The sequence below is a fragment of the Biomphalaria glabrata genome, chromosome 12, assembly GCF_947242115.1.
Source record: "Biomphalaria glabrata chromosome 12, xgBioGlab47.1, whole genome shotgun sequence".
NCBI lineage: Eukaryota > Metazoa > Mollusca > Gastropoda > Planorbidae > Biomphalaria > Biomphalaria glabrata.
In genome coordinates this window covers 38,561,401-38,579,626 of record NC_074722.1, presented here as the reverse complement: position 1 = coordinate 38,579,626, position 18,226 = coordinate 38,561,401, and the positions used below count along the sequence as shown (strand labels likewise).

The following is an 18,226-nucleotide window of genomic DNA, read 5'->3' as shown; positions in this document are numbered from 1 at the left end:
GTTTTGTAGTTAAGTAGTGTTTGCAGAAGGCCTGGTAGAGAAGATCGTAACAATACTTTAAATGACCCGAGTACAATAAATATTTATACTTTAAATGACCAGTACTCATTGCGCTATACATTTAGTATCACACCCATAATTCTTGCACAGTTGATTTTCTACAGTTGGTATTATACCCCACTAAGAACCAAACCAACTTCCACTGGACTCAAATCTATGAGCCACACATGAATTAGACTGGTTGTCAAAGGCTATTTGAGATGTATGCCATTAGGAAGCAATTATAGGTAGTGGATTGCTTATATCCATTACCACTTCCAACAATTACAACCTTGCGGACCTTGAGAATAATTTATTGCTTAACTATGCAATGTGATTCTAACTGAATGAGAGTGGATTTGAATGCCTGGATCATATAATTTCAACTGTATAGAAACATAGTCTCATTATTTTCTTTCATGTGTCAAGAGAAGCTCAATGTAAAAAAAATGTATTTTATTATGACTAAATAGAAATTTTTATAAAGTATTTTTTACTTCATTTTTATAGTGGTAAAAAATATAATTATCTTAAAGTAGTTAAAGACTTTATTTTAGTGATATGAACACAAGATGTTCTAGATAGTGATCAGAGAAGAAAGTTGCTCACTAACATATCTAACATTGTGTGAGCCTACAAACAAACAAACAAACAGGAGAACAAACACAAAGTAATAACTAGAGAACCATTTGAAATGGACATTGTTTTTATTGTTAAATGCTTTACAACTTATCTGTAAGCAAAATTAATCAGAAATTTGACATAAGAGTGCTGCACCTTTGGCTATCCAGTAATCTTGTGTGTTGCTTGAAGGAAGGTGGACAGTTACAACAAAGTTAGTAGAATGTCCTGCCAAAGAAACAAACAAGGAAAGCAAAGTTAAAACAGTGGAGTTCAAATATTTATAGATCATACTATACACCTAGGGTGCAGCAGCTAAAAAAAAACTTTTATTTTTTAATTATCTCTAAAATGTTAATATAATAGACCAGGGCAGAGGCTCCTAACATCATTGCATAAAGAATGTTACTGCCTATTATTATAAAACTACATCTATAGGGTTATTAAATCAAAGCCTGAAGCTATGGTCTTGGTTAGGAGATCTTGTCATCCACAAAGAAGCCCCTCACCTGGCAGCTGCTAATTCCAAAGGAATGACAAAAAAAAAAAAAGGATATATAATATTATAACGGGAGCTGTACCAAACTATACAGGCCTTTCCACCTCATCCTGGATTGAACTGTTTCCTATTGCCTTCACAATGAATCGTGAGACACTCAATCATGAATCATCTAGATTGACACCTTTGTTCTTAATATAGGGTTCTCAAAGACCTTCTAGAACAGGGGTCTCAAACAGGTGGCCATGTGGCCCGCGAAACAATTTTGTGTGGCCCGCGGCCACGTCCGCGAATTTAAAAAAAATTAGATAAAATTTACAATGACCACATATAAGCCGTGAAATGATTTACAACTGCACAAATCAGTAAATGAAGTGTCCGCCCACTGCAAGCGAAGATTCTGTGAAGACAAGCTTTGTTGTTAGCGAGATGATAGCAAATGCATCACGACCATTCACTGAAAGCCAGATTGTAAAAGAGTGTATGCTACAGGCGTGTGAAATTATCTGCCCCGAGAAAAAGAAACTCTTGGAAGGCATAAGTTTGTCTGCGAACACAGTTGCAAGCAGGATCACCGAGTCAGCGACAAATGTTCAACTGCAACTGAGTGCTGCTGCAAAAGACTTTGTAGCATATTCCATTGCACTGGACGAGTCTACTGGTGTAACAGACACCGCATACTGTGCTGTATTTATTCGTGGGGTCGACGAAAACTTGAACATTGTTGAAGCGCTATTGGACTTACTAGTAATGAAAGGAACGACGACTGGACGTGACGTGTTTCAAGAACTGAAAGCTTGTATTGACAGGTGTGGGCTACCGTGGGAAAAAACTTTTTTCAGTGGCTACGGATGGTGCACCAGCAATGTGTTCAGAGAAGGTTATTGTTTCAGAGAAGGTTATTGTTGTTGGATTAATGGTAGAGAAACGGTATCAGCTCAGCTCAACTTTTAGCAGCCATACACTGCATTCTGCACCAAGAAGCACTCTGTGGAAAAAGTCTACAAATGAAGAACGTGATGGATGTTGTCGTGAAGATGGTGAACTTCATACGTGCACAGGGTCTCAACCACAGACAGTTTGTGTCATTGCTAGCTGATTTAGAAACGGAATACGGAGAGTTGCTTTATCATACGGTCAGATGGTTGAGTCGTGGAAAAGTGATTTTTTGAACTGAGACGGGAAATAGCATTGTTCATGGCAATGAAAGACGGAGACACACCTCAGTGCCCCAATGTTTTTGTCAGATCTTGCTTTTCTTACTGACATCACGCAACATCTCAATGCACTCAATTCACAACTACAGGGCACAAAGCATCTGATTATCATGATGTTTGACCACATCAAATCATTCAGATACAAGCTGACTTTGTGGGCCACTCTTCTGGCAGATGGAAAACTGGCTCATTTGTCTTTTCTACAGAGCATTACGGTTGAACCACAGCGCCTGAAAGACTACGTAGACATCCTCTTCAGACTACTGGAAGATTTTGAACACCGCTTTCATCAATTCACTGCTCTCGAACCACAGTTTTTCCTTCTTGCCACTCCGTTCGCAGTTGAAATGAAAAACGTTCCAGAGAAAGTCCAGATGGAACTACTGGACCTGCAGTGTGACACTGTTCTGAAGCAAAAATACGCTGATGTTGGTGTTCCATTTTTTTACCAGTTTCTTCCCAGAGAGAAGTTTCCAAACTTATTCTGCGCAGCTGCTAGAATTCTTGCGATGTTTGGGGGTACGTACGTTTGCGAACAGTTTTTCTCCAGAATGAAGATTAACAAAACAGCATTACGATCAAGACTGACTGATAAGCATCTGAGAGCAACCTTGCGGCTTGCCACTACACGCGACTTCAGACCTAACGTCGTTGGTCTGGTCTCTGCCAAACGCTCTCAGCTGAGTGGACAGAAACATGAGTGACGAGCCATCTGCAGTAGTTTTTTTTTTTTGTTTTTTTTTTTGGGGGGGGGGGGGGGGGAACTACAGTTTCTGCTTTTTATTTAGTGACAGAGTCAACGTCAACTTATTTCAGCAAACTAAACTGCCTGTGCAAGTAATAAACTACACTAAATGTAATTAATAATTATAAAAACTTTATTTTAGCATTTAACTGCAGTGACAGTACTGTTCGTAAAATTTAATGAAAAAACATTTTTTTGTGGTGCGGCCCGCTGAATGGTTGTTACTTTCCACTGTGGCCCACATGCTGAAATGAGTTTGGGGCCCCTGTTCTAGAAAGTGATTGATGATCATAGGACTATCATCATCAATTGCATATGTAGTATTCAGAATACAGATCATTCCTGAAGTGTCATCCCTCATCATAGTAGACCACTTACCTAGTTCTGGCCTGTGCTATCAGTGTCAGCTGATTGCACACACAATTACCCCAAAAGAATCAATAATAACAATATTCTAAAACACAAAAACACCCCTAGATGTCAGCCAATCTGTTTTGTATGCTGCGATCTTACACAAATAAAACACTTTTTAAATCTACTTAATATTAAAAACCAATCTATTGAATGGTCAAAGGTAATCTCAGAAATGTCAATGTGAACACATTTCATCATTAACCCTAATAAATTATTGCCTATTTTAGCCTTCTATTATAATATATAAATATAACTTTATGCTTATTATTTAAAATCAGAAAAAAAAGTGTAAAATAAAATTAATTATGATGAAATAAGAACATAAAAAAATAGACATTAAAAGCAAGCAATTAAAAAATAAATGCTCAAAGCAGGCACTGAAGCCTGATCATAATTTTAAATTCAGTAATTTCTACTACTAAATGGTTGATTTTTTTTTTAAGTTTCTTATTTTTAGCATTTTGTTAACATCATTTCTCAAAATAGTACATCTCTTGTTTCAGTCAACATATAGGAAAGAATAGGAAACATGTCTAGCTTTCTATAAAGTACAGTTGGTCCAATCCATACTACATCAAAGAAAGCTTCTAATCAAACTTAAACTTAAACAAACAAAGAAACCAGATAAGCCTACTATACCAGTATTGAAATACATAATCTGATTGGACAACCTGAAGTCATTTTCTGGGCAAACATGTCATCGGCCATTGTATAGAAGTAATGGCATATTGCTATTAGAAATACACTCAGCTCATAATCATAACATAGGAGGCACGGTGGATGACTGGGGTCCAGGGTTCGAAACCTGGTGAAGACAGATTTTAATTTTTTGGGATCTTCTGGTGCCTCTGAGTCCACCCAGCTCTAATGGGTACCTGACATTAGTTGGGGAAAAGTAAAGGCGGTTGGTTGTTGTGCTGGCCACATGACACCCATAGGCCACAGAAACAGATGACCATTACATTATCTGCCCTATAGACCACAAGGTCTGAAAGATAAACTTTACCTTACTTTATAATCATAACATATACACTTTTTCAGTTCCCTTGAATGTATCCCAAACAGTGGTATCAAATAGATCTATACCTAACTATTGTCAGACAATCACAAAAACTATGTGCTGAGCTGAGATCTGGACATATATTAAAATTAAGCTGTAAAGAAAATGGACAGCTTCAGGAAACTAATCATGTTAAACCAATGGATGTACTAAAGCTAAAAAAAAAAACAGAAAGCAAACAAGAACTTATCAAAAACCTCAATTACAATCTTTACACTGGAAAACCACTAGAAAGATCACATGCACTCTATATACTGTGACTAGCACAGCCAAAATGCAAACACCATTATTGATTTGATGAAACCAATGAATAAATCTGAGAGTTCCTGAAACACCAACAACACGGCTAGAAGCCTTATAGTAATACTATGACATCTTATATCTCTCTGATGCAGGTCTATTCAACACACAGAGACTGAAGTAAAATAGGTCTGCATTAGAGATTTGCTATTGACTGATGCTTGCACCCTGAATGCCTCAAATGAAGCAGAACTTATCCTTGTACACATTTTGGCTTCACAAACACAGTAGGCATGGAACCAGAAATACTATGACCATAAACTGCCTGATGTCAGGTCATTGATCAATAGGTTGAGCAGTATGCACTTTGAATAGTCATCAACCTAGTCCCTATTTCAAAGCCTGCCAGCTGGCCGTCATGCAGGAGGAATGAGCTAAGAGGTAATAATCTTCATTTCTAAAGGAACATCCAAAATGTAGAAAACAAAGAGTCAACATGCAATAATGTGTCCAGTTGGGAGCGCTGTAACAATATATGCTAATATAGATGATTAAACAAACTTTGTGTTACACATGCTAGTGCAGCATTTGGTACACTTCAAGAACAAGGAGGGCCAAGGCGAGGACTCAGCATCAACAAAGCTGAAAGTCCACAGTTCTTCCCTCACTTTTATAAGCCATGGTCTCTATAGTCTTGACACATTCAATAGCTGAACTCTTTTTTGATCTGTGCTGCCTAAGAAAAATTTCACATGTAATAGTAAGATCCTATACATCTCAAATAAACAGTGTCCATACTTTAAAAAAAAAAGTCCAAACTCTGCTGGGCTGGGTATGTAGTAGGCATGACTTTAGTCCATTTTCTAAATGAATTTTTGAATGAATAGCTGTGCAAATGAGGATGTTCTCAACACAGAAATGATTGAGAAATTCAGGAATCCTCTTCTTATTCACAGAAAGACTAATTGTACTAGCTACAGAAACTATTGAACACAAAAATCTATCTTGATATTTAACCAATCTTGTTATGAACAGAAAAAAATGTTGTATATTGTTATGACATGATTAGGATTTAGTTATTTGTTTCGGGAATAAGGGGAAAGTTTTACTTAGTTACAAGTGACGTGACAGATCTTTAAAAAACAAGAACGCTCCAAGTGACGCTAAAAAGAAGACGCTTCGTGTAGAGCAGTAACATAGATAAACGGATTTATGGACATAGCTGACATCGGACAATTCCCTTCTTGATTATTAAATATATTTGTAGAACAACATCAGCATCGACTACATATTTTGATTGTTTCGGCCTTTCGCCGGTGTTACTGAAGTAGTTTGAGTTCAGTGTTACTTCCAGGCAGACGTAGATCTACACTAGTTATATTTCAAAGAATCAACACCGTGCGGAAGCCTTAACAATATCTATATACAGAGTAAATCAGTGAGAGATATACAAAGAAGAAACAAGTGAGAGCTAGATCTTAAAGTAAACAAGTTAGGTCTTGGAGAAAATAAACCTGTGAGAGCTGTAGCAAGACTTAACCAGACATGCCCATGAAAGCTATGGTAGGAGTTAACAAAAGATAGAAAGTGTTTTGTGAGAACATTGATCCCAGCTGTAAAGAAATTTGTTAACTTGTTACCTGTAGTGGAAAGTGTGCCAGCTCTTGCAGCTGTTTTGTAGAGTGGTGCTGGATAGAGAGATAAATCTGGTTCATAGTCTAGGCGAGGATCCATGTGCATTACAGGCAAACTGGATATCATTTAGAAACAAAGAATTAAATGACTCAATTTGTATAGAAATGATGAAAGCAGTAATTTCTTTTTTTCTGATTTGTTCCCCTCAATATGACTATCAAAACAGAAAGTTGTTTCCTTTTTTTTATATTACGGTCAATTGATGGAGGTCATAAATAGTCCTACATGTTTCAAACTGCATAGTTCTTTTTACACTTTTATAAGGTTAGCTTGAGGCCAGTTTCTTATGAAGAAAAGCACAGATCTGAACAACATTTTTTAGAACTATTCTACTTGGGTCTGTGTCGCTGGTTCAGATTTTCATCTTCCAGGGAATGCATTTCTAAATTACATTGTCCTATGTAGTTGAGTTAATTTTATTTTTTTTTCTTCAGGCTGAATTTTTTGTAGTGTGTATAAGAGTCATGTTCACATAAATTGTGACGTGACTAGGACACTCTTGGTTTCATTTCTTTTATCACTTTCTCTAAGTCTAACAATATTTGTTTGCATTATTTTGGATCTTCCATTTTGTCAGTCATTTTTTTTATAGTTGAAACATGTTTTCAAACTTGCTTTTTGAACTTCAACGAGCACTGAGAGATGACTTCAGTTCAGTCAGTAAAGACAGACAAATTCTATTCAGTCAGTAGAAGACAGATGGCTTCTATTCAGTCAGTAGAAGACAGATGGCTTCTATTCAGTCAGTAGAAGACAGATGACTTCTATTCAGTCAGTAAAAGTTAGATGGCTTTATTCAGTCAGTAGAAAACAGATGACTTCTATTCAGTCAATAGAAGACAGATGACTTCTATTCAGTCAGTAGAAGTTAGATGGCTTCTATTCAGTCAGTAGAAGTTAGATGGCTTCTATTCAGTCAGTAGAAGTAAGATGACTTCTATTCAGTCAGTAGAAGACAGATGACTTCTATTCAGTCAGTAGAAGACAGATGACTTCTATTCAGTCAGTAGAAGACAGATGGCTTCTATTCAGACAGTAGAAAGGAGGAAGGAGTTACAGTTAAATATTGAATACAATGAAAAATTAGATATTAACTAAAATACATTTTGTTTGTTATATCCATTACAAGACACACACTGCAATACATGTCAAGTGTGTGGCTTTACAGGCTATTAGTTTGCCCCATGTTGTACTATCTAAGAGTATTTAAGTATTGGTTCATTTAGCTAGATGATATGTAGCTGAATGAAAGTTGTATACAATATTAATAAGATCATGTTGCAAACATTAATGCCAATGTGGCCTTTTTTTTTATGAGCTCTTACTTTGCCTGCATCTGGCCTTTCAATTGGTCACCAACAGTCATGTGATCCCAGTCCCAGGCAAAACCATCCATATAGAGTCCATGTACAAGCACTCCATCATCAGGAACATCCAACTGAAAATAGATAGGATTGAAATATAAGTTTACTAGATATGCTGTTTTTTTTTTTTAACCCTTTCATCACTATGCAGTTGCCTACCAATAACTGTCCCATCCCTAACAAAAGGGGCATAACTCCGTATTTTTGACAACATATATTTTTTAAAAATTCACAGAAAAAAAACTAATGAAGCAAATTAAGTCAAATTTTGAAAAGATTAAAGACAAATGGATAAAGTTTAATATAAACCAAAAACAATGCCAATATAAGACAAAAGTACAACAAAAAAAAAATGTTTATGGAGCACTTGACGTTAAACATGACTTGGAAGTGTCAGTGAGTTATGAAATTTAGAGAAACATTCTCCTTTACAGAGTCTTATTTGACAGAGATTACATCCATAAACAGTTTCATGTGCTCTGTTTCTTTTTCCAAATTGTTTGTTCTTCATACACCAATGGCAGGCACGTTTGTTTCCCACCATTCGAATGAGCCTATGCTCAAGAAGATCACTCATGCCAACTCCTTGAGTTGATGGTTGGAGATCACTTTGCTTCCTTTTACGAACAATGTTTCCCTTTAGAAGGGCTGTGCTTATCTCAAGCCGAAACTCTAGATGTCCTAGTGATAGGCTTTTGGGTCTGGGCCTGTGAGAGGTAGCATAAATGATCCAGCTGTTGATGACAGCAGTCTGGAGGAGAAATCGAAAAATGTATCTCCACCATTTGACAGATTTCCTTCCTACTGGATAGTAGGATGAGAGCTGATCAAATCTGTCAACACCTCCCATTGATTTGTTGTAGGTATTAACAGCAGATGGGACTTTCACTTGAAAGTTGCCACCTGGTCCTCGGCGAGTAATTTCAGCGGTACCTGAAGTGGTGTTGGTACTCAAAAGAGTGACAACGTTTATCCTTCCAGGCTGTAGCAACGAGATTCCCTTTCTGCCTAACCATGACGTCACCCTTTTTAAATTTTTTTAATGCCTTGGGTTTGAGATCAAGAGGCCAACCTTTTCTGTTAGGTCTTATTGTTGAACAGCAATAGGTTTGCTGACGCAAAAGGTCCTCTGCTAACTGAACTGAGCTAAAATAATTGTCAAAGAAGAAATGATGTCTCTTTCCTAAAAACCTTTCACCTAATTGAGTAACTATATAATGTCCAGTTCCATGAGGCATAGGATCCTCAACTTTACCAGTATAAATACTGAAATTCAACAGATACCCCGTAGATGCATCTGTTGCGCACCAGACCTTGATGCCCCAAGGGTTAGGTTTTCCTTTGATGTACTGCTTCCACATGAGTCTCCCATTGAAAGGTATCATTGCCTCATCTAGGCTAATATTTTTGCCAGCAGCAAATCTTGTAGCAATATTAGTCCTAATTAGGTCTAAAAAAGGTCTGACTTTGTGTAGGGGATCATGGCCAGGGTGACCTCGAGGTACAAATGTTGTCGCATCGTTGAGGTGAAAATACTGGGATAGTTTTTCAAATCTTGTCTTTCCCATAGAACCAGCCACCCCATCAACTCTCAGGCGTTCATCTGATGCCCAGTACATTTTGTATTCAGGTAAAACATGAATACCCATAGTAATGTATATATGAAACAGCAGCTTGATTTCTGAAGCAGTTGTAGGCTGCCATGCTCTGTCGACTTTGCCTTCTTTTTGTTGACGATAATTGGCATATAAGTTAGTTTGCACAGCTATATGCTCATAAAAGTTTTCAGGTATTAGAAGGCTAAAATAATCAAAAGGAGTAGCATCATATGGTAGATCATGTGTAGGTCCACATATTTCAGTAAAATTCTCTACCACAACATCAGTAGTAGTAGCACTCCAATCTCCACTGTCATTGTTTAGATCTACTAGATCTAGGCTAGTTTCATCTTCACTATCACTAGAATCGGACCCAAATGGCTCCAATGAAATGTCAATATCACTTTCCCCATCATTATTTTCAGGTTCTAGATCTAAAACTTGTGTATTACCTTCGTAATCGTATCCAGTATAGTCTCTAAACATACTCAAAATATCTTCCATTTTCGCCCGATGGCAAAAAAAAAAGACAATTTTCAAAAATTCACAAAAAGTCGATCGTTTAAGCTAGTATCATCAAATAAGCATGTAAAAATAGCACTGTTATCGCTCTCTAATGTCAGAGTTAGAAAAGGTATAAAATCAATTATTAAAAACTCGAAATAGCGCCGGTAACGAAACAACCTAAAATCGGCGACTCCCGGCGACTCTAGTTGCCAAATGGTTAAATTAAACATGTTTGGGAAACATTTAAGTAAAGTAAAAATTTCCCCCTTTCCGACCATGTTTTCTACACTGGCAGACGATGTTAAGGTCATCTGTTTCCAAGCCAACGGTTAACGAGCAGGGTGTTATGTGGCCAGCACAACAACCAACGGCCTTTACTTTCCCCAGAGTTGGGTGTACCCAGGGGCGCCCTAAAAATCCTGAAATTCAAGATCCCAGCCTTCACTGACATTCGAACTCTGGCCCTCAGGTTCGGATGCCAAGCCCTTAACCATTTGACCACCACACCCCCTGGGAAGCATTTAGGTTCCTCATTATGTTATGATAAAATTAAAATCTGACAGAGGACGAGGAGGAGAAAACAACAAAAGTTTAATTAAATTTCTCTAATTTTTTTTTAAATTCCTATATTTCCATATTAAGTCTGATCATTTGTTAGTGTTTTTAATTTTGAAGTTCTATATTTTGGTTTCGTAAACTGATTTAACCATTGTTTTAAAAATAAATATTGATTTATTAGAGAAATAATTTGATTTTAACTTAGAGTTTACATTTTGATCCATAGGTATTGTTTCGCCCTTTTTAACTGTACGCAACTGCTCCATAACTAGTGCTTCTTCTCTAGAATATGGCAGGAGAATGAACTTGAATGAGAGATGATCAATAGGCTGGTTGTACTTTCTAGCAAAATTTTGAAGAGTTCCAGTCAAGAAACTTGTAAATAAATAGAAGATATAGTCTTCAATAAGTAAGTTTTTTTTTTTTACTGTTTTAAAAAAAAATGCTTGCCAACTAAGTACAAGTGGAATCTTTTACACATTTTTTCTTCCACTTCCCATTCTTAAACCAAATTGAAAATGAGCACAGTTATTGATTGCTGATGACAACACATGAATCAATCACAAAATTAAGCAAATAGTTAATTACCAGACAGCAGGCTTATTGTGAACAAGACAGCAGTAGGTCTGTTACAAAGGCAGAAGGATACATAATTTGAGATCTAAAGGAAATCTACAGAGGACAGACGTAGACTACTGAAAGAGAACCTAAACGGATCACAGCAATGTCTACAACAATTATGTCTGCATTGGGTGTGTCACAGCTAGGACAGCCTAGCCAAGTGAAATGCTGCACTCCTCCTTGAGACTCAAATACAAGCCTTCTCATTATTAGTCCTAAATGTACTAAGCAAAGTGAGATACGCCTTGTGTAGAGAATAAGGTGACACATTTTTTTTAAGACTGTAAAACCTTCTATTTTTTTTATCAGTACTTGAACAGCTCAGTGACTAGTACATTAGCCTTCCATCCTAGATACTTGAGACCTCCATTTCAAATACAGAATCAAGCAACTTTCTTAGTTTTAAAAAAAAAAAAATTGGTTTTGAAAGGGCAGCACCAAAACTTTCTCCCAGATTCAACCCCTTCCCCAACAGAAACTTATTGGACCATAGTGCACTGAGCAAGCTATTAGCATTAAAGTGGCAATAAACAAAAACAACTAATTAAAGTATTTCCAATTGCACAAGTTTATTATTATTAGTCTAGCTCTGTTAAAAATTAATTAGATTATTGATTCAAAATAAGTAATGCTATTTGTTTTTAAAAGTACTTTTTATATTTCACTTGTTCCTGACATGGTTTTGACACTTTAGCTTTAACAGCAATCACCTGCAGTTGCCTTAAAACAAGGTGATCATAAATGGGAAGATCAAAACTCATCCTTTAATATAGGGCAATAAAGTCATACCCAATCATGTTACGTTACAGCTTAAGAAACATAATACTCCGAAAAAACAGGTAGCACAGTAATTTATTTTCAAACACATTTTCATGATGTTTATAGGACACATAAAACTTTGTGAAAAGATATTGTAAGTATCTGACATTTAGATCTACAACTTCCCAACAAAATTACAAACCTTGTGGAAAGAAGAAGCCAGACAACCAAAAAGACTTAGGAGGTCCATTATTGATCCAATTGTCAATAAAACAACACCTCATTATCAGGTCTTTAACCCAAGATGCTAAAGACTTTAACGAAGGATAAGCGTTTCTGGCCCATAATTCTGGGACCTGAAAATGTGTATCAAAATGTGTATCAAATATACTAAAGTGCTTCTAAACATATCGTTAAAACTATTTGATTATTACTGTTACATAAAACACAGTGATTTGGAAAACTCTGGATAAGTTTAAACCATTAGTAAGCACAGTTGATTTAAGATATTCCATAATTTATTTTCATTGAAGTTCTAATAATTTATTTTCATTGAAGTTCTATTTTTCTTTTTTGTTATAATATGTGAGATGTGTGGCTGAGTAACAAGAATTCCGTGGCAACCCATGGAGAGGAAGGGGGGGGGGGGGGCTGAGTTTTATTCCAAACGTGTTTGCTGAGTGCCTGAAGGCAACCCATTGTCTCCCCCTGATCGAGAGGAAGGGGGGGGGCTGATTTTTATTCCAAACGTGTTTGCTGAGTGCCTGAAGGCAACCCATTGTCTCCCCCTGATCCACAAAAGGAATTGGACTATAATTCAAGAAACTTGCTATAAAGCAAGAAACTTGTGCTTTACAAACAGAAAGAAATAACCCTAACCAAATTAAAAATCTATTGAAGTTGAGTAAGTCATATAATTTACACAACAATGATTTTGTTAGAAAAAACATAATGAATGGAAAGTTGATCCATACATGTGTCAGGCTGTATTTTAAAGCCTTGCCTTATCTGTCCTGGCCCCCTGACACAGTTAATCAATTATGTCAAACAAGAAACACCACTACAACAATTCATATATATTGACTTGATGAATGTTTAATCTTATGATACATTGAATGAAGAGTGAGGACTAGAAACTCAAAATACCTAAATAAATGAAAAGCTACCAGTATCTTGGAATTCCCATATTGACATAATAAAGAAATCAAACAAAAAAGACTATAGTTTATCATAAATGTTTGCAAATCAGACAGTAATATCACAACAAAATTCTATTTCACCTTAAACCACTATGCAAAATTGCATCTTAATTTGGGGGATCCTTCAACATGTGATAGATAAAGAATCTAAAAGATGTCATATAGAGCTATGAGGAATATCACAAATGGATACTTACATTAAACTAAATTAGCACCTTAGGACACTAAACATTTAGAGGAATTCCAAGACAAAACACTAGAAAAGAAACTACAGGTAGTAGTAATACCTAAAACACTAAATTGTAGTTTGCAAGTACAATAACATTACCTAATATAATAAATACTCAGAGACACAAGGCTAAAGACACATTTCTTATTCCATATGCTAGAACAAATTAATATAAATAATCTTTATTTCCAAGAACAATTTGAGAATGAAAAGGAAGGAAGGAAAAGAAAAACAATGAGTTAAAAAAGAATTTTAAGCTCTTTTTCACATGAGGTATTTGAAGCTGCAAATACCTCGGAGCTATTGTCTCAGATGAGGGAACAAAACCCAAACTATTGGCCCGAATAGCACAGTCCACAGCAGCCCTTTCAAAACTTAAAACAATATGGAAAGATAAGGGCTTAGCCCTCGGCACCAAAATCAGACTGATGTGCTCTCTGGTCATGGCCACATTTTTATATGCTTGCGAGTCGTGGACGTTGAATGCAGAGCTTGAGAGGAGGATCCTAGCAATGGAATTGAGATGCTACAGAAAGATCCTAGGCATCACATTCAAAGATTGCATCACAAACCAAGAAATCAGAGACAGGGTTACTGTAGCGATTGGAGCCCATGACGACCTGCTAACTATTGTAAAAAGACGAAAGCTTAAAACCTTTGGCCACATTACAAGATCTACGGGACTCGCAAAGACCTTCCTTCAGGGAACAGTGCCAGGGAGAAGAAGAAGAGGCAGACAGAAAAAGCGATGGGAGGACAACATTAAAGAATGGACGGGCCTGCCATTGAGAGAGGTTCTAAACAAGACAAAAAAAGGGAGGAATGGAGAAAGACGGTCAACAAATCTTGCCTGGTGCCCCAACGGTCCAACAGACTAAGGGATAGGTAAAGGTAAAAGGTAAAGGTAAGGTTTCACATGAGCCAGTGGGTAACAGGATGAATTCAGGTTGGAATTATTATCTTCTTTTTGAACTAAATTTGTATAAGAGAAGCTGACTTTAAGTTGAAGCTTCCAATAAAATGTGTGAAGTTTTTCTGGAAAAATAAAACTAAAATTTAACAGATAGATCTACGTTCATTCTAAATGTAAACAATAAATTACTTACATGGTTATTTAAAAAAGCATTGTATACATTCTCCAATTCCTCACTCATCACTACGAAACCTTTGATGGCTTTTTTCAGTTGTTCTAATGATGTCTAAAGGAGTAAAAATAAATTTTAAAAAACTTATCAAATTATCTCTTAAAATGAAGCTCTGACTTACTATCATTTCACCATTATCACGAGAATTCCAACAATTATTGCTGGGTATTTTCTATTCTGGTATCCATTGAATAACAGTTTTTTTGCTGTTGTTGTTGAGCTTTGTAAGTGCTGTTCTGAGGTTTTTAAATACAAGAGGAATCAGAGTTTTGCAAGCTTTGGAGGTTTGTTTTCGCATCAGTTAGAAAGACAATCTGACTGACTTGGATGATTTGCTAGCATGGTAGCAGCTAGTGCTAGTGCTTCCCTTTCTGCTCTGTGACTGTCAGAGAGCTCTCCAGTTGCAATAGATTTTTCTAGTTTTCCTCCATATGGTCATTTGATAAATATGGGATGAGCCGTCTGTGTAAACTCTGATCCACTGATTGCTAGGATAATTGGTTTGTAGAAAACAGTTCACTATTTCCTTGAGCTCTGTTGGTCTGTAGTCAGATTTTCTTTTTATGTTTTCAATATGGTCCCTTATAGTAGGAAGAGGGCTTTCGTCCCAGGGTGGAGATTCATTATAGTGTATCGAGGATTCCAGAGTAATTTTTTCAAGTTGTTGAATGCATTGAAAGCCTAGAAAATTGAATGGAGCTACCAACTTGCTTTTACAAGAAATGGCCAGTTAAGAATTTTTGATTTCACTACATGAGATATTGAGGGCACGGTGGCTGAGTGGTTAAGTGCTTGGCTTTGTGATTTTAGGACGCCCCTGAGTCCACCAAATTCTAATTTTAATTTAATTCAAATTTTAATTCTAATCCAAATTCTGACTTTAGTTGGGGAAAGAAAAGGCGGTAGGTCATTGTGCTGGCCACATGATACCCTGCTCGTTAACCTTGTCCAGCAAAATAGATGACCTTGACATCATCTGCCATAAAGATTGCAAAGTCATCATTTCTGTGTCAATATCATATCATAAGCAATCTTCTTGCAATTTGCCTCGTGAACTATTCGTTAAATAAATCTAGACTTAAGATTTCGTTTACATTAAACCTTTTATAATAACAGTAAGGTCTTTGTATACAATACTATAAAACATACTCATTAATTATTCTATATTTAAATCTTATTAACATGTACCTTGATTATTATAAGCAGTTTATTGAATCTTTCAGTTTCTTGCATCAACACTATGGTTAAAGAGTTTATGCGACCTTTGGCGTCAGGCTAGTGAACAAAGAAACAATATTATGCAATCAATTTGTCAATTACTACTAAGCGTATCTAATATTATTGAAAAAAAAACAACATGGTTTTTGATATTTTAAAAAATATTGTATGCACTATTATGTTGTTTTTCTTTAAATAAGAAGCTTTTAATAATGTAGTAGTTTTCACATTCAGCCAGATGTAAGACCGACTTATAACAATTTTGTTTCACTCAAATGTCATAAGATGTAAATAATAAAACAATGACTTAAAATTTTTCAATGTTTAATACAGTCATATCCAAAGAGCTAAATTGTATACAGTTAAGTCATTTGGCTTTTACATGGCTGTATCATTAGAGTCATAGTATTTATGTTTTTTAAAGCAGTTAAAATAACTGAAAACAAGCTGGGAAATCAACTGGTATATCATAATCTTATTGTTAATCTATATACTTTTTTTGTGTATTTAAAGTCATGGATATTTTTTTTCCTGCTTTTTCAAGAACACTATTTTTGTAAACTATCACAAAGCTTATAGATACATATTAAAAAATTAATCTTGCTTAATACAAAATAATGGCCATGCTACAGGTTTCTTTTTTTTTTTACAGGTTTTTCTACGATTTGCTTAACAGAGCTATGATTCTACTGGTTAGCTTGTCTATTAAAACTTGTACATTTTAACAATTGTCCTTATATATGTTTTACTTATTTCGGATGTTCCTTCAGAGTTGAAGATAATTACTTCCTAGTCCAAACCTCCCGCTGGATGACGGGGGATGGGAGCGGGCAGGGTTTGAACCCGGGACCATCGATAAGTCCGAACGACAGTCCAGCGTGCAAACCGCACGACCAGGCAGCCATATAGGGCAGATAACACATGCAACACATATTTCTACAAATGTAAATAAGGTCTTAGTTTCTTTTTTCTTTTTTGAGTAATGATGCTTCTTTTTTTTTGTCTAGTCATTGTCAATATTCCAGTATACCAGAGACTCATATCCACAAGTTGTACAGAAGTGCTACATCAAAACAATCTCACTCGTACAACAGCAATCTAGAAACTAAGCAAAGTTCAGAACTATGACAATAAATGTTAGACTTGGAACTTATATTAAGAACAAAGAGAGCAATCGATTATGTTAGGTATTATTGCATGCTAAGAGAGCAATCTACTGTTAGGTATTATTGCATGCTAAGAGAGCAATCTACTGTTAGGTATTATTGCATGCTAAGAGAGCAATCTACTGTTAGGTATTATTGCATGCTAAGAGAGCAATCTACTGTTAGGTATTATTGCATGCTAAGAGAGCAATCTACTGTTAGGTATTATTGCATGCTAAGAGAGCAATCTACTGTTAGGTATTATTGCATGCTAAGAGAGCAATCTACTGTCAGGTATTATTGCATGCCAAGAGAGCAATCTATTATGTTAGGTAATGCATGATAAAAACTAAGACACTACTATATAAAGCTAGACACTAAAGCATCACAAGAACTAAAAGACTATCATGTAATACCTTATATAATACAGACGTTACTTCAAAAAAGAAGATGATTACGTCCTACGCGTCATGCATTTAGTCATGCATATTAACCAATGACTTAAATTCTGCCAAGTCACTGGTTTTCCTGGCTAGCTCAGGCAACCCATTCCATGCTCTAATAGCACTAGGGAAGAAGGAGTATTTGTACAAATTTGTCCTAGCATATGGGACGAGGAATGTGCCTTTATCTTTGTGTCTTTCAGAGTATTTTATTAAATTTTGTTTTTGTATTTGAAGATTATGGTTCAGTGTTTTATGTATGATTGCTACTTTACTTTTGAGCCTTCTGTCCTGAAGGCTTTCTAAATTTAGTGATTTTACTAAAGGTGTTACTCTAGTCAAATGTGAATATTCGTTTGTTATGAATCTCACTGCTCTATTTTGTGTCTGTTCCAGTTTCTTAATGTTTTCTTGAGTTGAGGGGTCCCAAACTGAGGATGCATATTCTATTATTGGCCTAACCAAGGTTAAGTAACATTTTAGTTTTATGTTCTTATTTGATTTATAGAAATTTCTTTTAATAAATCCTAATGCTTTGTTTGATTTTTTTGTAGTTTCATCAATATGTGGATTCCATGATAGTTTTTCATTTATTATAACACCTAGGTATTTTGCGTTTTTAGTCTGTGATACTGGTTTGCCATGAATAAGATAAGTGGAATTAATTTGTTTTAGTTTTTTTGTTACTCTTAACAACTGACATTTTTCTGGGTGGAAAGACATGCTCCAATTTGATTCCCATTTCTGTAATTCATCTAATTCTCTTTGTAAAATATCTGTGTCTTGTGTTGTTTTTATTGTTCTATATATTATGCAATCGTCTGCAAATAATCTGACTTTTGTTCCTGAACTAATGCAATTTGGTAAATCATTTATGTAAATTAAAAATAGTAGTGGACCCAAGACTGTA

The 18,226-nt window shown here is 35.8% G+C and overlaps 1 protein-coding gene and 1 pseudogene across 1 annotated transcript; both read right to left on the bottom strand.

Annotated features, from left to right (window-relative positions):
- Positions 1 to 727: 727 nt before the first annotated feature.
- LOC106058602 (dynein axonemal heavy chain 6-like) overlaps positions 728 to 18,226 on the bottom strand; it is an 89,057-nt pseudogene continuing 71,558 nt past the window's right edge.
- Positions 8,161 to 10,214, bottom strand: LOC129922011 (piggyBac transposable element-derived protein 4-like). The gene has a single exon (XM_056005871.1). The coding sequence runs from the start codon at positions 9,994 to 9,996 to the stop codon at positions 8,818 to 8,820; it is 1,179 nt and encodes a 392-aa protein (XP_055861846.1). The 5' UTR covers positions 9,997 to 10,214; the 3' UTR covers positions 8,161 to 8,817.